This window comes from Thunnus maccoyii, chromosome 18 (genome assembly GCF_910596095.1).
Source record: "Thunnus maccoyii chromosome 18, fThuMac1.1, whole genome shotgun sequence".
Lineage (NCBI taxonomy): Eukaryota > Metazoa > Chordata > Actinopteri > Scombriformes > Scombridae > Thunnus > Thunnus maccoyii.
In genome coordinates, this window is record NC_056550.1 from 17,258,553 (window position 1) to 17,279,189 (window position 20,637).

The 20,637-nt window shown below is 41.5% G+C and overlaps 1 protein-coding gene across 7 annotated transcripts in view; it reads left to right on the forward strand.

The window, feature by feature from the left end:
- Positions 1 to 20,637, forward strand: part of sdk2a (sidekick cell adhesion molecule 2a) — a 93,665-nt gene extending 73,028 nt beyond the window's left edge. For 4 of the 7 annotated variants that reach the window (XM_042393445.1, XM_042393443.1, XM_042393444.1 and 1 more), the window contains 28 exons: positions 822 to 937; positions 1,198 to 1,393; positions 1,487 to 1,585; positions 1,673 to 1,864; positions 2,115 to 2,236; positions 2,397 to 2,506; positions 2,817 to 2,967; positions 4,857 to 5,094; positions 5,191 to 5,306; positions 5,521 to 5,710; positions 6,088 to 6,186; positions 6,379 to 6,573; positions 6,695 to 6,896; positions 7,001 to 7,104; positions 7,731 to 7,801; positions 8,450 to 8,585; positions 8,827 to 8,883; positions 9,337 to 9,438; positions 9,571 to 9,686; positions 9,821 to 10,007; positions 11,465 to 11,602; positions 12,233 to 12,415; positions 12,539 to 12,664; positions 12,777 to 12,941; positions 13,039 to 13,179; positions 14,360 to 14,528; positions 17,020 to 17,149; positions 18,599 to 20,637. In XM_042393445.1, the coding sequence (XP_042249379.1) occupies positions 822 to 937; positions 1,198 to 1,393; positions 1,487 to 1,585; positions 1,673 to 1,864; positions 2,115 to 2,236; positions 2,397 to 2,506; positions 2,817 to 2,967; positions 4,857 to 5,094; positions 5,191 to 5,306; positions 5,521 to 5,710; positions 6,088 to 6,186; positions 6,379 to 6,573; positions 6,695 to 6,896; positions 7,001 to 7,104; positions 7,731 to 7,801; positions 8,450 to 8,585; positions 8,827 to 8,883; positions 9,337 to 9,438; positions 9,571 to 9,686; positions 9,821 to 10,007; positions 11,465 to 11,602; positions 12,233 to 12,415; positions 12,539 to 12,664; positions 12,777 to 12,941; positions 13,039 to 13,179; positions 14,360 to 14,528; positions 17,020 to 17,149; positions 18,599 to 19,009 (4,262 nt within the window). In that variant the 3' untranslated portion in view covers positions 19,010 to 20,637. The remainder of the gene's footprint in view (positions 1 to 821; positions 938 to 1,197; positions 1,394 to 1,486; positions 1,586 to 1,672; positions 1,865 to 2,114; positions 2,237 to 2,396; positions 2,507 to 2,816; positions 2,968 to 4,856; positions 5,095 to 5,190; positions 5,307 to 5,520; positions 5,711 to 6,087; positions 6,187 to 6,378; positions 6,574 to 6,694; positions 6,897 to 7,000; positions 7,105 to 7,730; positions 7,802 to 8,449; positions 8,586 to 8,826; positions 8,884 to 9,336; positions 9,439 to 9,570; positions 9,687 to 9,820; positions 10,008 to 11,464; positions 11,603 to 12,232; positions 12,416 to 12,538; positions 12,665 to 12,776; positions 12,942 to 13,038; positions 13,180 to 14,359; positions 14,529 to 17,019; positions 17,150 to 18,598) is intronic. The other 3 variants (XM_042393447.1, XM_042393446.1, XM_042393449.1) reach the window with 3 other exon arrangements.

A 20,637-nucleotide genomic window follows, 5' to 3' on the forward strand; every position in this document is an offset into this window, starting at 1 on the left:
GCTGGATGATTACAAAATACTTCAAATGCTTCAGAAACGATAGATTCTATCTGGCACACACATCAGCATACTTTGTTTGATGCCTGATCAATCAATCAATTAATGAGCAAGTCCAAATCAGTCTGTTGAATTGCAAATCAACAAATGTACTGTAACACATTTGATTGTTGTGTTTAATTAAGGAACTTTAAAACCTGGAAAGTATGGAAAACATCTATTTTCAACTCACTTCCCTTGCCAAAAATAAATAATAATTTCATCATCCAAGTCACTGTCAGTGAATAATGACAGTGAACAAGCCACTCATGTTCTTTTAGCTCTCATTAATTGGATGCTTCTGTCACTTACTCCATTAAAAAACACAAGAGTGGGTCATAATGTGCATTTAAATATACTCAATGAGAACCAAGGACAGCACAGAAATATGAGGACCAATACTGGCCAATCAGCTTCATTGATGTGTGAGTCCCCGGCTGTTTTCCGGTGTTACATCAGAATGGCATGCTTACTTCAAACAAACTGCTGCAGGGTTCACCTGGAAGCCGCCTGAGGCAATCGCTCTCACACCCAGTTTGATTGGCATGTTCTTACCTCCACAAATGAGCCAAAATAAAAATGCTTCAGTCTGATTCTCACGCTCTAAACAAGGCTGGTCTGAAAGTGCCTGTTTCACATTTTCAAGTTTCTGCTTTCTCTGCCTCATCACTATTCTCTCCCTCTCTTTCTCTCTGCGTCTCTGTCCCTCCTCCTCTCTCCCTCTTTCTGATTCACTCCCCCTCTCTGTCTTTGTCGTTTTTTTCTCTTTCCGTCGTCTGGATCAGTGCCCACTGTGCCACCAGGAAATGTACACGCAGAGGCTGTCAACTCCACCACAGTGCGTTTTACCTGGAGTGCCCCAAGCCCTCAGTTTATCAATGGAATCAACCAGGGATACAAGGTGAGTAGCCCCTTTCTGTCAACTGGTGCACTCTAGTGGTCAGAGGTAGAAGAGCATCTGTGGGCAAAATCTCATTAGGGGCAATTGGGAGATGGATTGTATAGAAAACGTAATTTTCTCTGTAAATCAAGGCTTAGCAGATGTCTAAAGCTTTTATTGGAATGGTTTTACTGGTGTTTTTACTTTATCAAAATTTAAAAAAAATGTTTGTGACTAAAATGTACACATTAACATCTTGTCCCTTATCACATCACTTCCAGCTGTTGGCATGGGAACCCAATCGTGCAAATGAGGTCACCGTGGTCACTGTGCGCCCCAACTTTCAGGACACTGTTCACGTTGGTTACATCTCTGGCCTTAAAAGGTTCACAGAATACTACTCATCGGTATTGTGCTTCACTACCCCCGGAGACGGCCCGCGCAGCCAGCCTCAGCGGATACGCACCCATGAAGATAGTAAGTGTCCCCATTCAGGATACTATATAGTATTTGTGGATAATTACAAGTCAGGCTGTTCACGTACTACCTATTGTTTATCATTTTTTATAGCCCCTGGTGCTGTGGGACACCTTAGTTTCACTGACATCTTGGACACCTCACTAAAAGTCAGCTGGAAGGAACCACAAGAGAAAAATGGTCTTCTCACGGGTAATTGATAAAGATGTAACGTTAACATTTCTTCTTTGCTTCTCTCACCAAGCTTTATTTACTGTGAGCACTATGTAACACTTCCAGGCTATCGTATCTCTTGGGAGGAGTTCAACAGGACCAATACTCGGGTGACTCATTATTTGCCCAACCTGACTCAAGAGTACAAGGTGACAGGGCTCACTGCGCTCACCACTTACACCATCCAGGTGGCAGCTATGACCTCCAAAGGCCAGGGTCAGCTCTCTTCCTCCACTATCTCCTCCGGTGTACCACCAGGTCAGTAGTTTAATTAACTCTAACATAACAATGGGTCATCTATTCGACTCAACTTTAGCTCTCCCTAGGACTTGAAATGTTTTCTCTTTTCTTTGGTAATGTTTGGGCCACACTACTCACTGAAAGGGTTACAACCAGTTACTTTACTGGCTATAACTCAATAAATTTCTCCTCAGCTATTTCTAAAAGCACAGATGAACTGAATGTTATTCATTTCCTTTAAATCCGTCTCCTCCATCATCTTTCACAGAGTTGCCCGGTCCTCCAACCAATTTAGCCATCTCCAACATTGGTCCTCGCTCTGTCACGCTGCAGTTCAAACCTGGTTATGATGGCAAGACATCCATTTCCCGTTGGCAGGTTGAAGCCCAGGTGAGACGTTTCATATCTATTTTAAAGTAATGAGAATAGTCAGAGTTTCTTTTGCAAGCTGTTTGATGTTTTAATATTGTTGCACAGCTTTTGCAATACCAGCTTAATTGTTTAATTTGTTTAGCTGCTGCTATCACCACTTTCTCTGTATGCATTTCAGATTGGTATAATCGGAGAAAATGAAGAGTGGCTGGTGGTTCATCAGCTGGCTAATGAGCCTGATGCAAGATCACTGGAGGTCCTGGACCTGAACCCCTATACTTTCTACAGGTGAGCACACACACCAACATACATTTGCACAATTGCTATACATGTAATAAAGCATCTTGCACACCTACCTATGAATCTGTCACTGATTATCCTAATAGCCTTGTTGTTATTTTCTTCAGATCTCTACTCATAAAAAGAATCTATTCTCCGCTTGTACAATGACCCAATTTCCTTATGGGCATCATTAAAGTTTCATATAATCCAATCTAAAGTAATTTAATATACTCATTTCATGTATCACTAGCATTTCATCACTAAACACCCACCTTAAGATCATTTATCCACGATCAGCTGGTTTTCTTCACCCCAGGTTCCGAATGCGTCAGGTAAACATTGTGGGCACCAGTCCTCCCAGTCAGCCCTCTAGGAAGATCCAAACCCTGCAGGCCCCCCCAGACATCTTCCCTGCCAATGTCACTCTGCGCACAGCCAGTGAGACCAGCCTGTGGCTTCGCTGGGTGGTAAGTTTTCACAGCTCATTGCACAATGGGCCTGAGTCAGACTGTATAAAGTTAGTTTTATTAGAATATTATTAGATTTAGATATGCATGTCTGGGTTGTTCCTATTCAGACTTGGACTATTGAAATTTTACGCTGTAGATTTTAGTATGCCTTTGCATGCCTATAAGCTATTTGAAATTGCTGTCTTTTTTGTGCTTCTAGCTGTTATGGTAAAAAATCATCTTGGGAAAGGACCGAATTGGCAAAATGCCCTTGGGATATTAATTGGATGCAACTTCTGTGAGATAAACTTTGTAAAATCTGATTTAAGAAATTAAATTTTTCTCATAAAAATGACTAAAATCCAATTTTTCAAATATTAAAAAAGTTAAACATCAAATGGTAAGTGTATGACAGTTGCTTTCAACTCAAGTGACTCACAAGTATACCTCCTGTTCCAAAACTCAATTTAGATTTCAGCACACTTTTTAATGCCTTCATTGTGTGCCATATTTTGTTCATGGTTGCCTTTTCCTTCTTCTGTAAATCTATTGTCATACTCTGGGGGCCGTTATAATGAATACAGGTGATGGCACTGATGAGGTGTTGGAATGCATGTTGTCCTTGATGATAGCTGCTTTCTGCGTCATCATTTGGCCAATGCATTCTTTTCTACATCTGTCCTTTATCATGTCTGTGCACCAAGGCTTGAGCTATTCCTGCAGCTCCTGTAGGATTAAAAAAGGATGCATGTTACCTAGAATTAACAGCAGAGGGATGTCAGCTGTGTGATATGACTCTACAAATTAATGACACAGCTCAATGATCGAGGTCCTTTTCAAAAGCTGGGTGTTAAACTGTATTAAACTGTAGTCAAATTTTGTGGTCCGCTTTGTATCCATGGCATGGAAGTCTTGATTTGAATCAAGGCCACATTAATTTAAAAAAACAGCACTTTCATAAACATTAGTGCAGTATATTTATTCATGTCAAGTTGAGTAGAGTAGAGAAGAGGGCACAGTGCTACGGTCCTTTTCTTCACATAAAATACATCACAAAAACATGAGAAGTGTTTCTCATGATGCTAGACAGTTGCTTCACATAAAAACCTCTTAAAAACATAAAAGAGACATGAGACTATACATTTGACATTGACAGCACAAAGGCTTAAAAAGAAACTGTAAGAATTAAAGTGCAAAAGTGCTAAGTGTATTTATTGCACCTTGCTCTATTGCACTAAGATTTAGCATTACAGTTCAGAAGCTTGATGGAGGCTGGAACAAACGATAGCTTCAAGCCGTTTGATTTGCACTTTGGCACACAGAGTCTTTGCTCATTCATCATGCTCACTTACGAGCTTGTGTCAGTATTAAATACTGTATAAAGAATGCATAAAACAAGTATGTCTAGTTTTCAAGTCAGACTGGCTGAGTGACTCTTTTAAGTGGCCGCAAACACCCGCAAATTACACTTGTGATGGCACAACAGTTAATTAAAACATTAATGTGCTAAAAATCATTCAAAGCTATATTTATGCTTTGCATAGCAAGCATAGCAACGGTGCTTTTGATTGATTTTCAAGCACTGCTTAAATACAAATATATGAATAATAGGTTTATATCATTATTGATTTAACAGATATAGTGAATGTGATGTTATTTTTATACAGTGGAGTATTACTGTGTTTTAGAATAGCCACTTGATGCAGTGCTAAGTGCTGAGAGGGTTCAGCCTCACTTCCCATACTGCTTCTTACCGTTACTGACAGTACCTCTCAGCTGTTCTGAAATCACTGTAAAGTACGGCCTCTCATGGCTTATTGCTTCATTATGCACTCAGTTATGATGCCATTTAAATTGATCTTGCTAGAACTGGGGGTATAAAAACAAAACAAAAAAAATCCTCTTAGCCTCTTCCAGAGTGGGAGTACAATGGGAATCCAGATCTCGTTGGCTACCGGGTCCAGTACTCTAAAGCCGGATCTAAAGGCGGCGTGCTTTCACATGTCATCGTGGACCGGCTGGAGAGGGAGTTCACTATCGAGGACCTGGAGGAGTGGATGGAGTATGAGGTCAGAGTTCAGGCCATCAATGGTATTGGCTCAGGGCCATGGAGCCAGCCAGTCCATGGCAGGACCAGGGAGTCTGGTAAGGAAGGAAATATATTCATACGCATGCCAATACATGCTTAGTTACACAGGTGGGCTTTGTATTTTAAACTCCGGCCTCTACCTCTTGCTTTAGTGCCTTCCAGCGGTCCCACCAATGTCTCAGCCTTCGCCACCACTTCCAGCAGCATCTTGGTGCGCTGGGGGGAAGTCTCAGAGACTGATCGCAATGGACTCATCCTCGGGTACAAGGTCAGCAGTCAACAGTCACACCGCAAGAGTGATTTGCATTTCAGAATTCAAGTAGTATAAAGCAAGATTGTCCACATTAAGCAGGTTATGGGGCTATATGGCTGCAGAGTAAGATAATCAGCAGAAAAACATCTTCCTGTTACTAATTTCAACATCACCTCAAAAGCTATAGAACTGTTAAACCTTAGTGACCCCTGTCCTTTGTGTATATCAGGTAGTGTATAAAGAGAAGGACTCAGATACAGCTCCCAATTTTTGGACAGTGGAGGGCAACACCAGCCACAGTGTCCAGCTGAGCGGTCTGGGAAAGTACGTCCTGTATGAGATCCAGGTCCTGGCCTTCACACGTATAGGGGACGGAAGGAGCAGCTCGCCACCCATTCTCGAGAGGACCCTGGATGATGGTAAACAGCAAAAACATTGAAAACTCTCACTGTGAAGGTTTATATCTCACCAAGCTATTTAATCCAGTTGTTATCTTTGAAATTGAATTTTTCTCTAAACAAATTAAAATAATATATCACTGTGCTGAGATAATTTCACATGTCGCTAATCAATTTGTTTTGAGAATTCTGTTGCTTAAGGTATTTTTTTTTTTGCAAATTATTATCTTATTACTCTTATAAGGAACATTTGGAGAAGATATGTTTATCTTGTTTTGATGGTGAATGGTGAACCTGAACTTTAAAATGGATATGATTACTTTTTTTTATCACATGGCTTATGTCACACATAGTACTCTTGCTGGATTTTTAAATTTTGGTGATTGTATGTGTGATAGTGCCAGGCCCTCCAGTTGGCATCCTGTTCCCCGAAGTGAGAACCACCTCAGTCCGGCTCATCTGGCAACCTCCTGCACAACCAAATGGCATTATCCTGGGTGAGTTTTCAATGTACAGACAATGTTCTTAGATATTAATATGAGATGTAGTTTGCTATATGTGTGCTGGTCAAAGAGAATAATTCAATTTCTCCAAAAACTAATGTTTTATTTTATAGTTCTGTTGAATTGTTCTCTTTGCTCCATCATTTTTATGCATGACTTTATCTTCATACAAGTTTGTGCTCTTAGCCTATCAGATCACATACAGAAGAAACTCCTCAAATAGTAACGCCGCCACAGTGGATGTGCTGAGCCCCAGCGCGAGACAATACACAGCAGCCGGACTGAAACCAGAAATGGTTTATGTATTCCGACTCACTGCTCAAACAAGAAAGGGTTGGGGCGAGGCTGCAGAGGCCTTGGTAGTCACAACAGAAAAGAGAGGTAAGAGTAAAATACTGTAGCTAAAATGTATTATTTAGATTATTCACCTCTAAATATTAAGTTTGAGAGTTATCATGCGTGTGTGTGTGTGTGTGTGTGTGCACGCGCATTTGCCCTTCAGCCCGACCCCAACCCACGAGCCGTCCCACAGTGCCTCAAGAAGAAGTCCAGGCTCGCAAAGTGCTGTTGTCATGGGAACCAGGCAGCGACGGCCTGTCCCCAGTCCGTTACTATACAGTCCAGTACAGAGAGCTGCCAGACAGCAACTGGACGGTCCACTCTGCATCGGTCAGCCACGAGACACACTCTTATATAGTGGACAGGTATATTAAAGTCCACTTCTATTGCACATACTGTCAGCATTTTTTATCATTGGGAAGTCAGAAAACAGACAATGAGTTGCATTTTTTTGTGTGTGTCTTTAAAGGTTAAAGCCCTTCACTTCTTACCAGTTTCGTATTAAAGCCACCAATGATATTGGAGACAGTGAATACAGTCAGGAGAGTGAGGCCATCACTACACTACAGGATGGTAAGAAATTGTGTTCATTGTAATTAGATATTGACCAAACTAGAGCTGTAACGATTAGTCAATCAAAAGAAAATGAATTGGTAACTATGCTGATAATTGATTAATTGTCATTTTTCAAGCAAAAATGGCAAACATTTGATGGTTCCACGAACTCATATGTGAGAATTTGCAGTTTTTCTTGGTTTTGCATCTTAGTTAATAGAATATTTTTGGGTTTTTAAGTATTGGTCAGACAAAAAAAGACATCTGATGATGTCACCTTGTGCTCTAGCATACGTTTGTCACTGTTTTCTGATGATTTATAGACCAAACAATTAATCGATTAATCAAGAAGATAATTGGCTGATTAATCGATAAGGAAAATTATCGTTAGTCGCGGCCCTAGACCAAGTAATTATGTGTCGATTTTCTGTGGAGTTGTACTGTACACAAAGACTTTTGTAATTGTATGAACATGCCTTTATACCCATATTTTGACTTTGGATTTTCATAGTGAATGCTTTATGTCAACAGGCCTTGTGTTTACTCTTCAGCTGTTCCCTACCAGACTGTTTGAATTATATATCACTCTCCTCTGCTGTGTTGGTTTGCGAACATCTTTTTTTCCTTATCTTCTTATCTTTTAGCCCCAGACAAAGCCCCAACAATACTGTCGGTTACACCTCACACTACCACCTCTGTACTGGTCCGCTGGCAGGTACGCTGTTGAACTACTTGGCATTGTGTTTATGATGGGAAGAATAATTCATGACAGTGACATTTAACCCATAAGAACCCAAACCCATTTCTCCTTAAAGGAAAATTATGGGGAATATAAAACAGACCAAATGGACCACAAGGAACACATTTCTGAATTTTTTTTGAAATTCTACCTTCAGTGTCAAAGATCTGTAATGTAACATATATGTCATAATGATATTTCCCTAACTTGTTTTATATCAATTTGTTCAAGAAATGGGGTCAGAACAGGTTAAATGTAATACAGGACATCTTATTAAAGCATCAGAATTGTTAAATGGGTTGAAACCTACCTTAAGTAACAAAAAACAAGCTTTTTAAAATTAGCTAGTTCTGTCACATTTGCTGACCAGGCACACTGCCATTTTGGAAGTGATGTCATGAGTACACAGATTCACACATTGTCACATGACTGCACCAGGATGTTCAGTAGATATCACTTAGGGACTTCATGAGTTAAAATCAAGGATAAAGCTGTATAAGGAATTTTCCAGAACATGTAAAGGGTTGGTGACACTTGTGTCACCACAGGTTCTTATGGGTTAAGTGAGATTGTGTTGTACATTTGTTAAATATTGGATATTAAGCAGAATTCTCCTCCTCCTAGCCTCCCTCTGAGGATCACATAAATGGAGTCCTGTTAGGGTTCAGGGTCAGGTACCGCGAGTTACACTATGACCGGATACGCAGCTTCACTGTCCGCACAGTTAATAGCGCATCTGCCAATTGGGCTGATCTCACTGGTGAGTTTTTACTGCTTACCCATCCATTACTTCTGCTTATATTCAGAAAGTGATGCTATCTCGAGTCTTAAATGTATCAACCATTGTTTGTTTTTGCATCCAAGTTTTGCTTTGATGCTATCAGTGTAGGTCTGCAGTGTGTTTTGCTAAATAATAAGTCTGCTAATATTCCCACTCTTTCCTGATCCTGTGAACCTTCCTCATTTTCCTGACTCTGCCCCATCTTCTATCCAAACTCCAGCTCCTTACAGCGTCAGGAACTTGAGTGAATCCTCTCTCACCCAATATGAACTGGATAGTAAGTTTTAAATCCCCCTTTATGATTCTCTTCTACCACTCTCCATCTGTTTGCACATCATCTGATATATTTTGTTTCCACAAAATATGCCATTTGTATAATAAATTACAGCATATGTGTGTTCGTCATCCTCCCACTCAGCTGTACCCACTGAGGGACCTCTGCTGATTCTTATGATGTGTATATGACTTTAATCTCTCCAAGCCACCACGTCATTATTTCAGTGTGTTTTATTTCTTTTTCATCACTGACAAATCTTCCCAGTGTCCCCACAACAACCCCATCTTTTCATCAGTTTGCCATATAATTCCACCCCTCCGTCTTTTTGTTCAATTAGTGATGCCGTCTTGCCACAAGCGTCACTATGACTGTGTGTCTCTTAGGAGTAACTTATTTTTGCTCTTTTATCTTAACTGTTCTATTATAATGCTGCTATGGTTAATCTCCTTGCAGATTTGAGTAAACACAAACGCTACGAGATCCGTCTCAGTGTGTATAACGCAGTGGGGGAGGGTCCTAGCAGCGCACCACAGGAAGTTTTTGTTGGAGAGGCTGGTATGTTTCTTCTTTCGCTGTGCAGCATCTGTGTTTGTCCACTTAGCTTTTATCTTTATACCTGTAATATTTAACAAGTTATGTGTAACATGATAAAATGTGATTATTTTTATTTAAATTCTGCCCCTTTAGTTCCAACAGCTCCACCCCAAAATGTGGTGGTCCAGTCCTCAACAGCCACACAGCTGGATGTCACATGGGACCCTCCTCCTCTGGATGCTCAGAATGGGGACATACAGGGTTACAAGGTATCAATAATGTGTCTTTCTGTGTGTTACTGCAAATATGGCAAACTTACATCATGCCTGTTTCAGTTTTATATTTTTATTGTGGGAAAAAAGCTATGAATTCTGCATCCTGAACTCTTTTATTCTGTTTATAGATCTATTTCTGGGAGTTTCAGCTCCAGAATGAGACAGAGCGCTTGCGTACTCTGTTCCTGCCAGAGCTTGGGGTGAAGCTTAAAAACCTGACAGGTTATACCACCTACATGATCAGTGTGGCAGCCTTCAATGCTGCAGGGGATGGACCCCGCTCCCTGCCCACCAGAGGGCGCACTCAGCAAGCAGGTGAGTTACACTAAATCCAGATGTGGATAGAGAGATTATAGTGATAGTTCAAAAGGCCAGTGGCAGTTGGCTTGAAACAAGGAACTCTGTCTGCTGTGTTGTTCAAGGCCAACACCATGAAGCATTTCAAAGCCTCGGTGTCTTTATTTCATTATGCCTCCCTGCCTCTTCTATCTCTCTGCCATCTGTGCATTGATGCTTTTTCTCATTATTTAACCATATTGTTTATGATACTCAAGTGCTTTCATAGAGCACTATCTCAAGGTTAGTCCACCCTTCATTTACAAAAGGTGCCTACAAAGGAATAGATGATGAGTCACTGTTAAACAAAACTGCAAGTTCCAATTGAAGTACTACAGCTTTAAGACAAATAATGTAAAACCCACTTGTCCTATTCACCAAGAAATAGAGAATTTTCACTAAAGAGTCTAGTTTCCTCCTGTGAGATATAGCATAAGAGATCCGAGTCTTCTTGGCACCTCCTCCAGGACAAGCCACGGGGGTGAAAGCCTAATGACAGCGGAGGAGCAATGAATACAGAGTGCGGGGGACACATGTAGATTAGTTTTTTGGCCACAGCTGCACAAAGACGTCTGTGTTTACCAGCTAGCAAGAGTCCCTCCTCTGCGGTTTCAGCATAAAAATGGTTTACAGTATAAATTTCTCTTGTCTGTTCCGCCCCCTTAAAGGCTGTGACATTGGTGAGGGGTACAAAGTGCTGAGAACTTAAAAACACAGGCAGGAATTTTGGCTCACTGCACCACAGGGTACTGGGAAGAGAGCCAACACAAGCTTTTGTGAATTTTATGCAGAATTGTGGCTAAATCCCGACACTTAGCTGGATCTGGGTTGGGTCAGCAGGCAGAATTCTCACAGCTCTTGTTCAAGGTCACAGAATGATTTTGCACACTCTTGTACTTCCAGTTTCTTTTTTAACAATTTGCTTAAACAATCATACGGTTTTTTTTGTTTTGTTTTGGGTTTTTTTCATGACATCATGACAGACTTACAGATTTCATCTCAGTCTGGATAGACTATTTTTACTTGCACATAACAGTTTAGTGTTCCTACTCTGATAATGAACAATGAGACCTCTGTGATTTTTAATCTCCCAGTATGCCTGTTTCAGTCATCTAGAATAATGTGATTTTTTTAAATGAATATATCAAATTGTCTGTTGTAGACTATGAGCACTACCTTTGGATTTCTCTCTGCTACAATGCTATTTTTGTTGTAACACTTTGAAAATGTGCTAAATTAGTATGGCATTTTACAAAGAGAAATGTCAAGAATTAAATATATTATGTGTGTGTGTGTGTGTGTGTGTGTGTTTGTGTGTGTGTGTACTGCATGATGGCATTTCTAGGTCACAGTACTAAGCATTAACACTGTATTTATTCTCAGTCCTATGAAGAGATCCAACTGTCATCCCTCTTTTCCCCTTTCTCCACCAAAAGCGCCCAGTGCTCCCAGCTTCATCCACTTCAGTGAGCTGACCACCACTTCAGTCAACGTGTCCTGGGGAGAGCCCAAGCAGGCCAACGGCATCATTGAGGGCTACCGCCTGGTTTATGAGCCCTGCACTCCTGTCGATGGTGAGAAACTCTGCCTGGAGCCTAATAACTCTGCCATGTCTTGACATTCCTCAGCTGGCTTTCTCAGTGATTTACAACCTCTTGCCTAGTTACCATATTCTTTTTAACTCACGCTGCTTAAGCTCATACTACTAATCTGTTACAGATGACTATAGGACCTGCAGTAACATATCGTATGGCTAATAAAATATGCTGGAATGTTCTAGTAAAACTTTGCACAGCTCTCTCTCTCACTGAGAGAAAAATAGGCTAATAGCTGGCTAAGTGTGGTTGCCTGGACCTGATTGTCAAGTAATTGGGAATAGTGGTGGAATGCCAAACAGAGGCTGCTGTGGTCCCTCAGCTGTCCACTAATGGACTCAGAATAAAGGAATACCAGTTGGTCTATTATAAAAAAAGGTCCTGGTGTCTTTCACTATCTGGATATCTCTATATCTGCTGGAATAATAGGCCTTTTCTGTTATGTATGCAAAGATGTGCATGTCTCTGATAGTCTGTCCGTCTAGTTATCTAACTCTCTGTGGTTGTGAATCTGTCTACGTGCCTCTGTGTTTCTGTTTATTTGCACAAAGCTTGGCTATGTGTCGCTTGTAGAAAACAGCATCTAGAGTCTTAGTGTTTCCTGTACAGACTCCTCTCCTCGCACTCCAGGTGTCAGTAAGATAGTGACAGTAGATGTGAAGGGCAGCGCTCCCCTGTGGATGAAGATCAAAGACCTGGCTGATGGTGTCACCTATAACTTCCGCATCCGGGCCAAAACGCTCACTTATGGCCCCGAGGTGGAGGCCAATATTACCACTGGGCCTGGAGAAGGTGGGCCTGTCTAGAGCTCTAACAGCTCTAGCTGTTCATTTCAATAATATAACACTTGGACCGAGTTGCCTCTCTGACAGAATCCACGGTTTCCTCACTGTCCACCTTTATTGTCTTCCAAAGGAGCCCCAGGCCCTCCTGGTGAACCCTTTATTTCTCGTTATGGCACTGCCCTCACACTGCACTGGGCCAGTGGTGATCAAGGTCGTGCACCCATCACACGATACGTCATTGAGGCCAGACCGTCTGGTGAGCCAAATACATGAACTATTTTTGGGTTCCAATAACTTCCTAACAGCTTCCTACATGATGATTACAGCTGTGATTAATATATTTATATTTTTTATTATTTTGTCTTTAGATGAAGGATTGTGGGATATCCTTATCAAAGACATTCCTAAAGAAGTGACATCATACACACTTAACCTGGACATGCTCCGAGAAGGGGTCACCTATGACTTTCGAGTAATTGCGGTCAACGACTATGGATATGGGTCTCCCAGTGCCCCCTCCCCCTCCATATCAGGTTGATTATACTTTAAAATGAGGATTTAATGCATCATTATGTGAATTATGCTACACATGTTTTGTTCAGGTACTAACATGTTATCTGTTGTGCTCAGCCCAGAAAGTGTCACCGTTCTATGAGGAGTGGTGGTTCCTGGTGGTGATCGCTCTGGTGGGGCTCATCTTCATCCTCCTCCTTGTTTTCATCCTCATCATCCGAGGCCAGAGTAAAAAATACACCAAAAAAGCAGATTCAGGTAGGAAAGAGAACCGTCTGCTAAACCCACTGCTAATGTCTCAGTTTTTCCATCTGTTTCTGCAACTTTAGCTATCGACTAGAATTTGTCTTCCCCTCGGACAGCTCTGCTGAGAATTGCAATTTAATGATTGCACAAGGAAGTTTATTTTGTGAAAAAGGAAAGTATGAAGGCTCAGACAATTAGACACATTTCTTACATTTCCTTACATTGTTTGCTTGACAGGGGAGAGATGAGAGTAAAGGTTGCCAATGAAACAGCTGAAATAGGCAGTTGAATAAACATTATTGTTCATGTTTAACTGCGGTGAGGATCAATACTGGGATTAATGACTTGGCAGTGCTTTAATGCTCAGATCATTAGTCAGGCTGAGAGTAATTATATAACTACACCACAAGTGGCTCTCACACCACTGTATCAAGAAGCCAATTTGGGATAATTGTGAATTATCCCAGGTGACACCCCTGTTCCCAGAAACCCTTTGTCAAGGTTTTTGTCTTGAGAAGCAAAGACATGAGGCAGGAAGTTAATCAATATCAGTAGTCTTATTGTTAATACCTCACATTGTGGTTGGTTGGCAAGTAATCTAATGTAGTGATAATTATTTAGACATGGTCTGGTCACTCAGTAGTAGCTGGTAGTAAAGATGTGGTGAGAAGGGACAGAGGGAGATTGGGGGGAAAAGTGAAGGGTCAAGTCAAGCCCTCTTAAAGTCCTGTACCAGTGACTTTTAGCTTAGTCAGCGTTTAGCATGATGCCAGGGTTACCAGGGTCAGTAAACAGACCAGTACAGACGTGGCCTGTGTTTTTGTGGGGACACAAAGAGAGCTTCTTAGCCCCTCTCAACCCCTCCTCAATTTTCCAAGCCGTGAAGCTGGATTGGCCCACTGCTGGCTGTTTGTTTTACCAGGGGCCAGTACTGGATTGTGGGCCTGGCTGCCTGACTGATGATGATGATCTACAGATGTAGTCAAAAAGCAGCTTTTTGGCTCGTTTTGTACATGTAAATTGAGGAGGATGTGATCAATAATACCTGTATATAAACTGTTTAAAAAAGAACTAAGGGGATGTAAACTTTAACAATATTAAGAGCTGTGTGTAACTACACCGTGACTCTGAAACTGATTGTAGATTTGATTAAGGATTACAAATCACTTATTTCATCCCACAACCCAAACAGTGTCGTCCTCATACCCCTGTCCAGGCAACCACTCCAACTGCACAGCGCTGCCTCTGACCCACGGAGAGATGGTGCGCTTGGACGAGGGACGCTTCCCAGCCCTGGAGCTTAACAACAGACGCCTCTCCGTGAAAAACTCCTTTTGCCGCAAGAACGGCATCTACACGCGGTCAGTCACCATCACTGTAAAGTCATACGGTAACAATGAACCCTGGTTTTCAGCTGATCACTGTATTCGTTTCCTGCACGCAATACTGTAGATCAACCCTCCAACTCTCAAATGCATTGTTGTTTCCTTGAGTTTCCTTTTCCAATTCAGTGTGTTACTTGTGATACTGACAGGAATTAATTATGTGGTGTTATGTGTTCCCGTCTTCCCTCACAATAGTCTGTCAGTCTTGAGAGAACAAACTGAGCCTCAAGGAACCCAGCTGCAGATTTGAGCCTCCTTCCGCTCCCGTCGTTGATATTCAGTGTTTGTATGTAGCAACAATTTATATAAGGGGACAGCACAATGCCAGCCAATTAGCATTCATGAGGTTCTGTATGTGCTCTTTGTCTGTCCATCACAGCTTCAGACAAAGGGCGCTTTTGGGTCAGAGCAGGCCATTTTCCTTTGGCCTTCATCCCAGAATGTCTCTCGAGTGCAGTGCTGTTAGAGCTATCTCAACATGAAGTGCAACACCGTCGGTATTAGAACATGTCATTCCACCTGTCAGCAGGACTTTGGCAGGCTGGCTCTTTGGTAATGTTTAGGTAAACACTAGATAAGAGGAATTTCACGAACTCGGCTGCATGAGAAGCAAAAGGAATACCTTGTGGAGAGACGTGGGGCACACATGGTGGCTAGAATGATGGTCACATGGATGTGTTGGGGGGTTGGGGGATCAGAGTCTGTGTCTTGTCACAGCAAATAAAAAGAAAGACAAGAAAAGATGTTGAATTGGACATTGGTGGAACATTATGATGGAGTGTGCAAGAAGGGGTGCGTTAAGGGCAGGGGAATCTGGACTGTTTTCTCCTTGACCAAGGAGGCCAAGAAGGGGATCAAAGTGTCTTGTGCTGCTCCCTCTCTTTGAAGCGCTTCAATCTGGTACAGTACTCTTTGCTAATGATCTGTGGACTAAGGAGGATGAGTGGGAGGGCTCCCTATGGGATATTTGAAAGGGTGAGGGATGAATTAGACAGATAAGGCAAGGGGAAAATACAGTCCTCCTAAATAATTCAAAGCTCACTGGCAGTATTTTGGAGTGTGATCGGTAGCAGAATCCTCCGCCCCTCCCCTACGCTCACGTGGTCTCATCTGTTTAATGTCTGACTCTACCTTGTCTGAATTCTAAGTAGATCTTCTTTTTTTTTTTTTTTTTTCACAATCCGCCCCCTCACGTCATCCCCTTTAACTCAGACGAGATGTCCCTTTGTTGTGTCAACCCTTTCACGGCCGTTGTCATGTTGTGTCTTCTAAGCTTCCTGACGTTCCCAGTGATTTAGCTCCCGCATATTATCTCAGTACATTTTTTTTTTTTTTACTATTTGAGAGGTCGTCAAGGTTTTGCCCTTTATGCCTTAATATTAAACTTGACATCACAGCATTTTATGCTTGTCTGCTCTGCCCCCACATACACCATTTTCCATTTCAGATCATTTAAACATTTACTTTCATGCCATTCCTAGTTTATGCAAATCTTTAGTATTTTTTTTTCCTGAAATCAACTGAGCAAACTCTTTTCCTAATACTGTGTTAGCTTGAGTTACATACTGAGCCCGTTGATGTAGCTCAGTGATGACCGTCCGATTCAATCTCAGCAGACCTTGAACGCAGCAGCAGTCATTACTGCAGAGGAAGAAAAGTAATTGTCTGCACAGATATTTCTCTCTGCTTCACTTTATGGACTTAATGACTGGAACAAAAAGAAGTGAAGGGTCTTTTTTACTTGACCTGAACTCATAAAAGAACTTTATAATACTTTGCCGAGCTCAGGGCCATGCTTAGTTACACAGCTTTTCTGCAGGAGGTCTAAATCTCTAGCTGACCCTGTACAGTCATTCAGCTCTAATCAGCACAAAGAATCCTTTCATGAACATGCTCATACGTTTTTTTTTGTACAGGATCCTGTTTGTCCATCTCATGACAGTTGAGGTGAGAGTTGAATTCATGCAGAACTCACCTCCTGCCAATGCTCCTACAGTCACTTTGCAAAGATCAGTCAAGTCAATTTATAGACTTTTTCCTGCAGATTATATCAGTGGCTTCCAGGAATGCACAACACATTCAGTACTTGTCTAAACTAAATCATTTTCATTTTCATAATCAATGAGTCTGCACTGAATCTGTGTATGTTGATCCTACTGTGGGAGGACGTTTTGTGAAGTTTTTTTCATTTTTAGAACTATAGTTTGGAGCCTTTCATTACTCATCTGAGTGGTGTCAATCACAGGAATGACGGGGCTTTTCATGTTTACTCAAACATGTTCTGAAAGAAGAGAGGGCTCTAGAAAATGTGTTTGAGTTTCCCAAAGGGAAAGATGATGATGATGAAATGAAACTCTTTTCTTACATAACCATGAGCTGTCTCTGTCTCTCACTGTCTGTTTTGCTTTCAATCTCACTCACACACTCATTCTCTCTTTCTCTCTCCTCTTTTTCTCCATCTGTCCAGGTCACCACCAAGACCCAGTCCTGGAAGTCTCCACTACTCAGATGAGGATGTCAGCACTAAGTATAATGACCTGATCCCTGCCGAGAGCAGCAGTCTGACCGAGAAACCCTCTGAGATATCTGACTCTCAGGTAAGCAGTGACCCTGGCTTGCAGCCTATGTCCACTCTATGTCTGGAATAGGCAATGAACTTAGATTAAAAAGTAAAATTCAACTGTTTGAATTTCTCAAAGTGACAGAATCCTCCAGGGAAAAGTCATAACCTTTCCAAACTCAAAGAGTACTTGTCTTCTTTCACTTTATTTTACTTCTGTCACATTCACAGCATATCCTCTTGATAACCTCTATTTTTTTCCTCATAGTCACTGCTTTGTTATATGCAAAAATTAGATAGCTGTCTAATTATGAATTTCTGTGAATAAATTAATGACAGCCAGCAAGATAATCTGTCTCAAGTGGATCACCTTGAAATTAAATATCCTCTGTTAGTGCAGGCCAGTCATGGCTGACATCTCCAGATGTGAGGTTTAATACTGATGTCTCCCATGAGAAGGAAGAATAGGGACGATTCTCATGTCTCGAGTGTCTCAAAATATCTTCACAACTAATTAATTTTCCTCAAACAGGAAATGTCGTGTTAATATGGGCTGCTGGGTTCTAGATGGTTGTGTCATTATCTCAGCAGCTCACTGTATGTGTGATTGTGTGTGTGTGTGTGTGTGTGTGGAATAAGGAGGTCCGGCGGAGAGACAGGGAGGTTAGAAGTGATGAGGGATGATGGTTACGAAAAGCAGAAAAGCCGTTTGCAGCAGATTGTGAACATCTGTCTTCCCACACCACACCAGGTCTCCCCGGCCAATTTATCTGGTACCTGCACAATCAAAACATTGTTCAACCCAGTTTGAACAAACCCTGCTCTCCCGGGAGACACAAACTGGTGTTATTCTTTTCCTCTGCAAAGCCTCCCACTATTTACCTGCCACTTGTGCAAATAAATGGTGCTTCGACATCTGTTAAGCTGTAGTGCAACAGAAGAGTAGATGGGCAGGTACTTGTCAGGCACACCAATGTGCCAAGAGCGTAATGTTTTCTCTGAGAGTAATTTGCTCTTGTTTTTCTTTTTTTTACCTGTTTGTATTTCTCAGCCCAAACATTGTGCTAGGACACAATGAGGTGACAAGATTTGTCCACATAAACATTTGTAACTTACAAGACTGATGACTTATTACATGCAATTGAATCCTGTAAACGCTGCCTTTGTCCAATTCTAGGACACTCTTGTGTACGCTTATCACATCTGTGCTCCAAAGAGTTATGGGTGAGCTCCTATGTGTGAAAAATGCCAAATAGAAGTGATTATCTGCCCCGTAGAATTGCACATGGTTTAATAGATTTCCAGTTGTCTCTTAGTAGATATTTCCTAGTGTTATGACTCAGTATTGTGTGGTTAGAATTAGCCTTTGAGATTTGACAGCATAAAAATATAGCTGTCATTATTCTCTGTAGTAAATGTCTTAAATGTACGTTTTTGTTTTTCACTGCACAGTATTTTGTAACTATTAGTGTTTTCTTACTCACAGGGCAGCGACAGCGAATATGAGATGGATCAAAGCCGGCAGAAGACCCACTCCTTTGTCAACCACTACATCAGCGATCCCACCTACTACAACTCCTGGCGGCGGCAGCAGAAGGGCGTCTCTCGTCCACCGGCGTACGGCTACTCCCAGCCCGAGCCCCTGGTGGAACAGGAGTCACGGCAGCACCCGCCACCCGTGCCCCCTCTGCCCCCTCTCCTCCCCCAGAGTGCCCCATCACCACAGCCCCAGTGCCAGGGCCAGGGCACTCTGTTCAGGCCTAAGGGAAGCCGGACTCCCACCCCCTCCCTGCTGTCCTCCGAACCCCCGAGCCAGCACAGCACCCTCTACCGGCCCCCGAGCAGCCTGGGCTGTGCCGCTCAGGCACCTACCGCGGGCTTCTCCTCTTTCGTTTGACACACAGCTCTCCTTCCAATAACAACAGGACCCTGAGGACGAGTCTTTGAGTTTGTTGTTGTTGGTTTTTTGTTGGTCTTTTTTTTTTTTTTTGATCTTTTTTTTAAATTATTTTTCTGTCTTACTGACAGAGTTGTTGCTCAATATTAAGCATTGAAGGCATCTTGAATAGCGCTTTCTCCTCTGTGAAGAGTGTGTGTGTGTATGACTGTGTGTGCTGCGAGTATGGTTGGTTAATCCATGTGATATGTATTCTATGAAAAAGACAATCATTTGAAAGTTTTTATGCGTTGCTTGAGTAAATTTATTTGAAGGAATGACCATGTAAACAAGGGAGAACAGAACCTGAGGTTCTGAAAAAAGAAATCCTTGTTTTAAAAAAAACACTGTATTATTGTTTAATATGAGAGCTTTATGGGAAAACAACCACCTTAGAACCATATAGAGTATGGACCACTTGGCTTGCTGATATTGGACAGTGGAAAAAGCAACTCTGATGGAGAAATGTGATGTTTGAAAAAAGGACAAACTGATAGTAAGAAATGGACTCTGACCTGGAGAGAGGCACCAGTGGTCACCGTGGCCGCCGGCTGCCTTTGACTTTCTCACTCTGCCTAATCATTGTTGGAACTGCATTATGTGTTTACTATATGTACTTGTCTCATATTGTTTACCAGATATTTATATCAATCAGCTTAAAGCTCAACATTTTCAGAACATCACTAGTGACAATGTTATGAATCACATTAAAGCATTGTGGCACCTTTATAGTAGTCTGGGGAATGTGTTGATTGTGTGCTGGTACAGTAGATATACAAGCTAAGACAACTTTTTATAATATGCATCCATTTGCTTTTATGTTATCCACAGAACACAACTTAGGACCAAAAGCACAAATCTTCTTGGTTCAACTTATACCCTCACAGCTGTATCAAACATAATGCTTGCACTGGCTGTCAAAGAACTTCAAGATTAACTCACTTTGATCAGCTTGATAAGTCATTAAGAACATTAGTAATATGCTGATTTTCACAACAGTAACCAAACTGAAAGCTATCATCTTCAAGAATGCTAAATATTTTGAAGAATGGGTTCCTGTGACAACATTACTGGAAAGACGACATGGAATTGTTCACTTACTTTTTAATAAAAAAAAAAAAAAAAGCTGATATGTATTTCACAAACTGAAGTAGGAGTCAGCTTAATTGTATGAATCTATGCTTATTTAACAAGCTTTATTTAATAATGGACATCAACAGTACACAGGAGTTGTGTGTGAACTTCATCACCAAGGACTGTCATGTGAGGTTCTATGTGTTCAACATAATATACTACAGTAAAACTGTTGTGTTACAGTGTAACATGGCACTGGTATGATGACTGAAAACGTGTTTTATGCTCACAGTGCATACGTATACATATGTTATGATATGAGATGTTTTCTACAACACTTTTGGACATGTTGTTTCTTTACAAAAGTTGAATGGGGGCATTGCTGTGCTGGATTTGGATCCATAGTGTATAAACATAGACAGTCTGTCTTTGAGCTCCAAAATAACATCTGTCAAATTCCCAATGTAAACATCACTGTATACATCATGAAGGAAACATTATGGACCTATTCATGA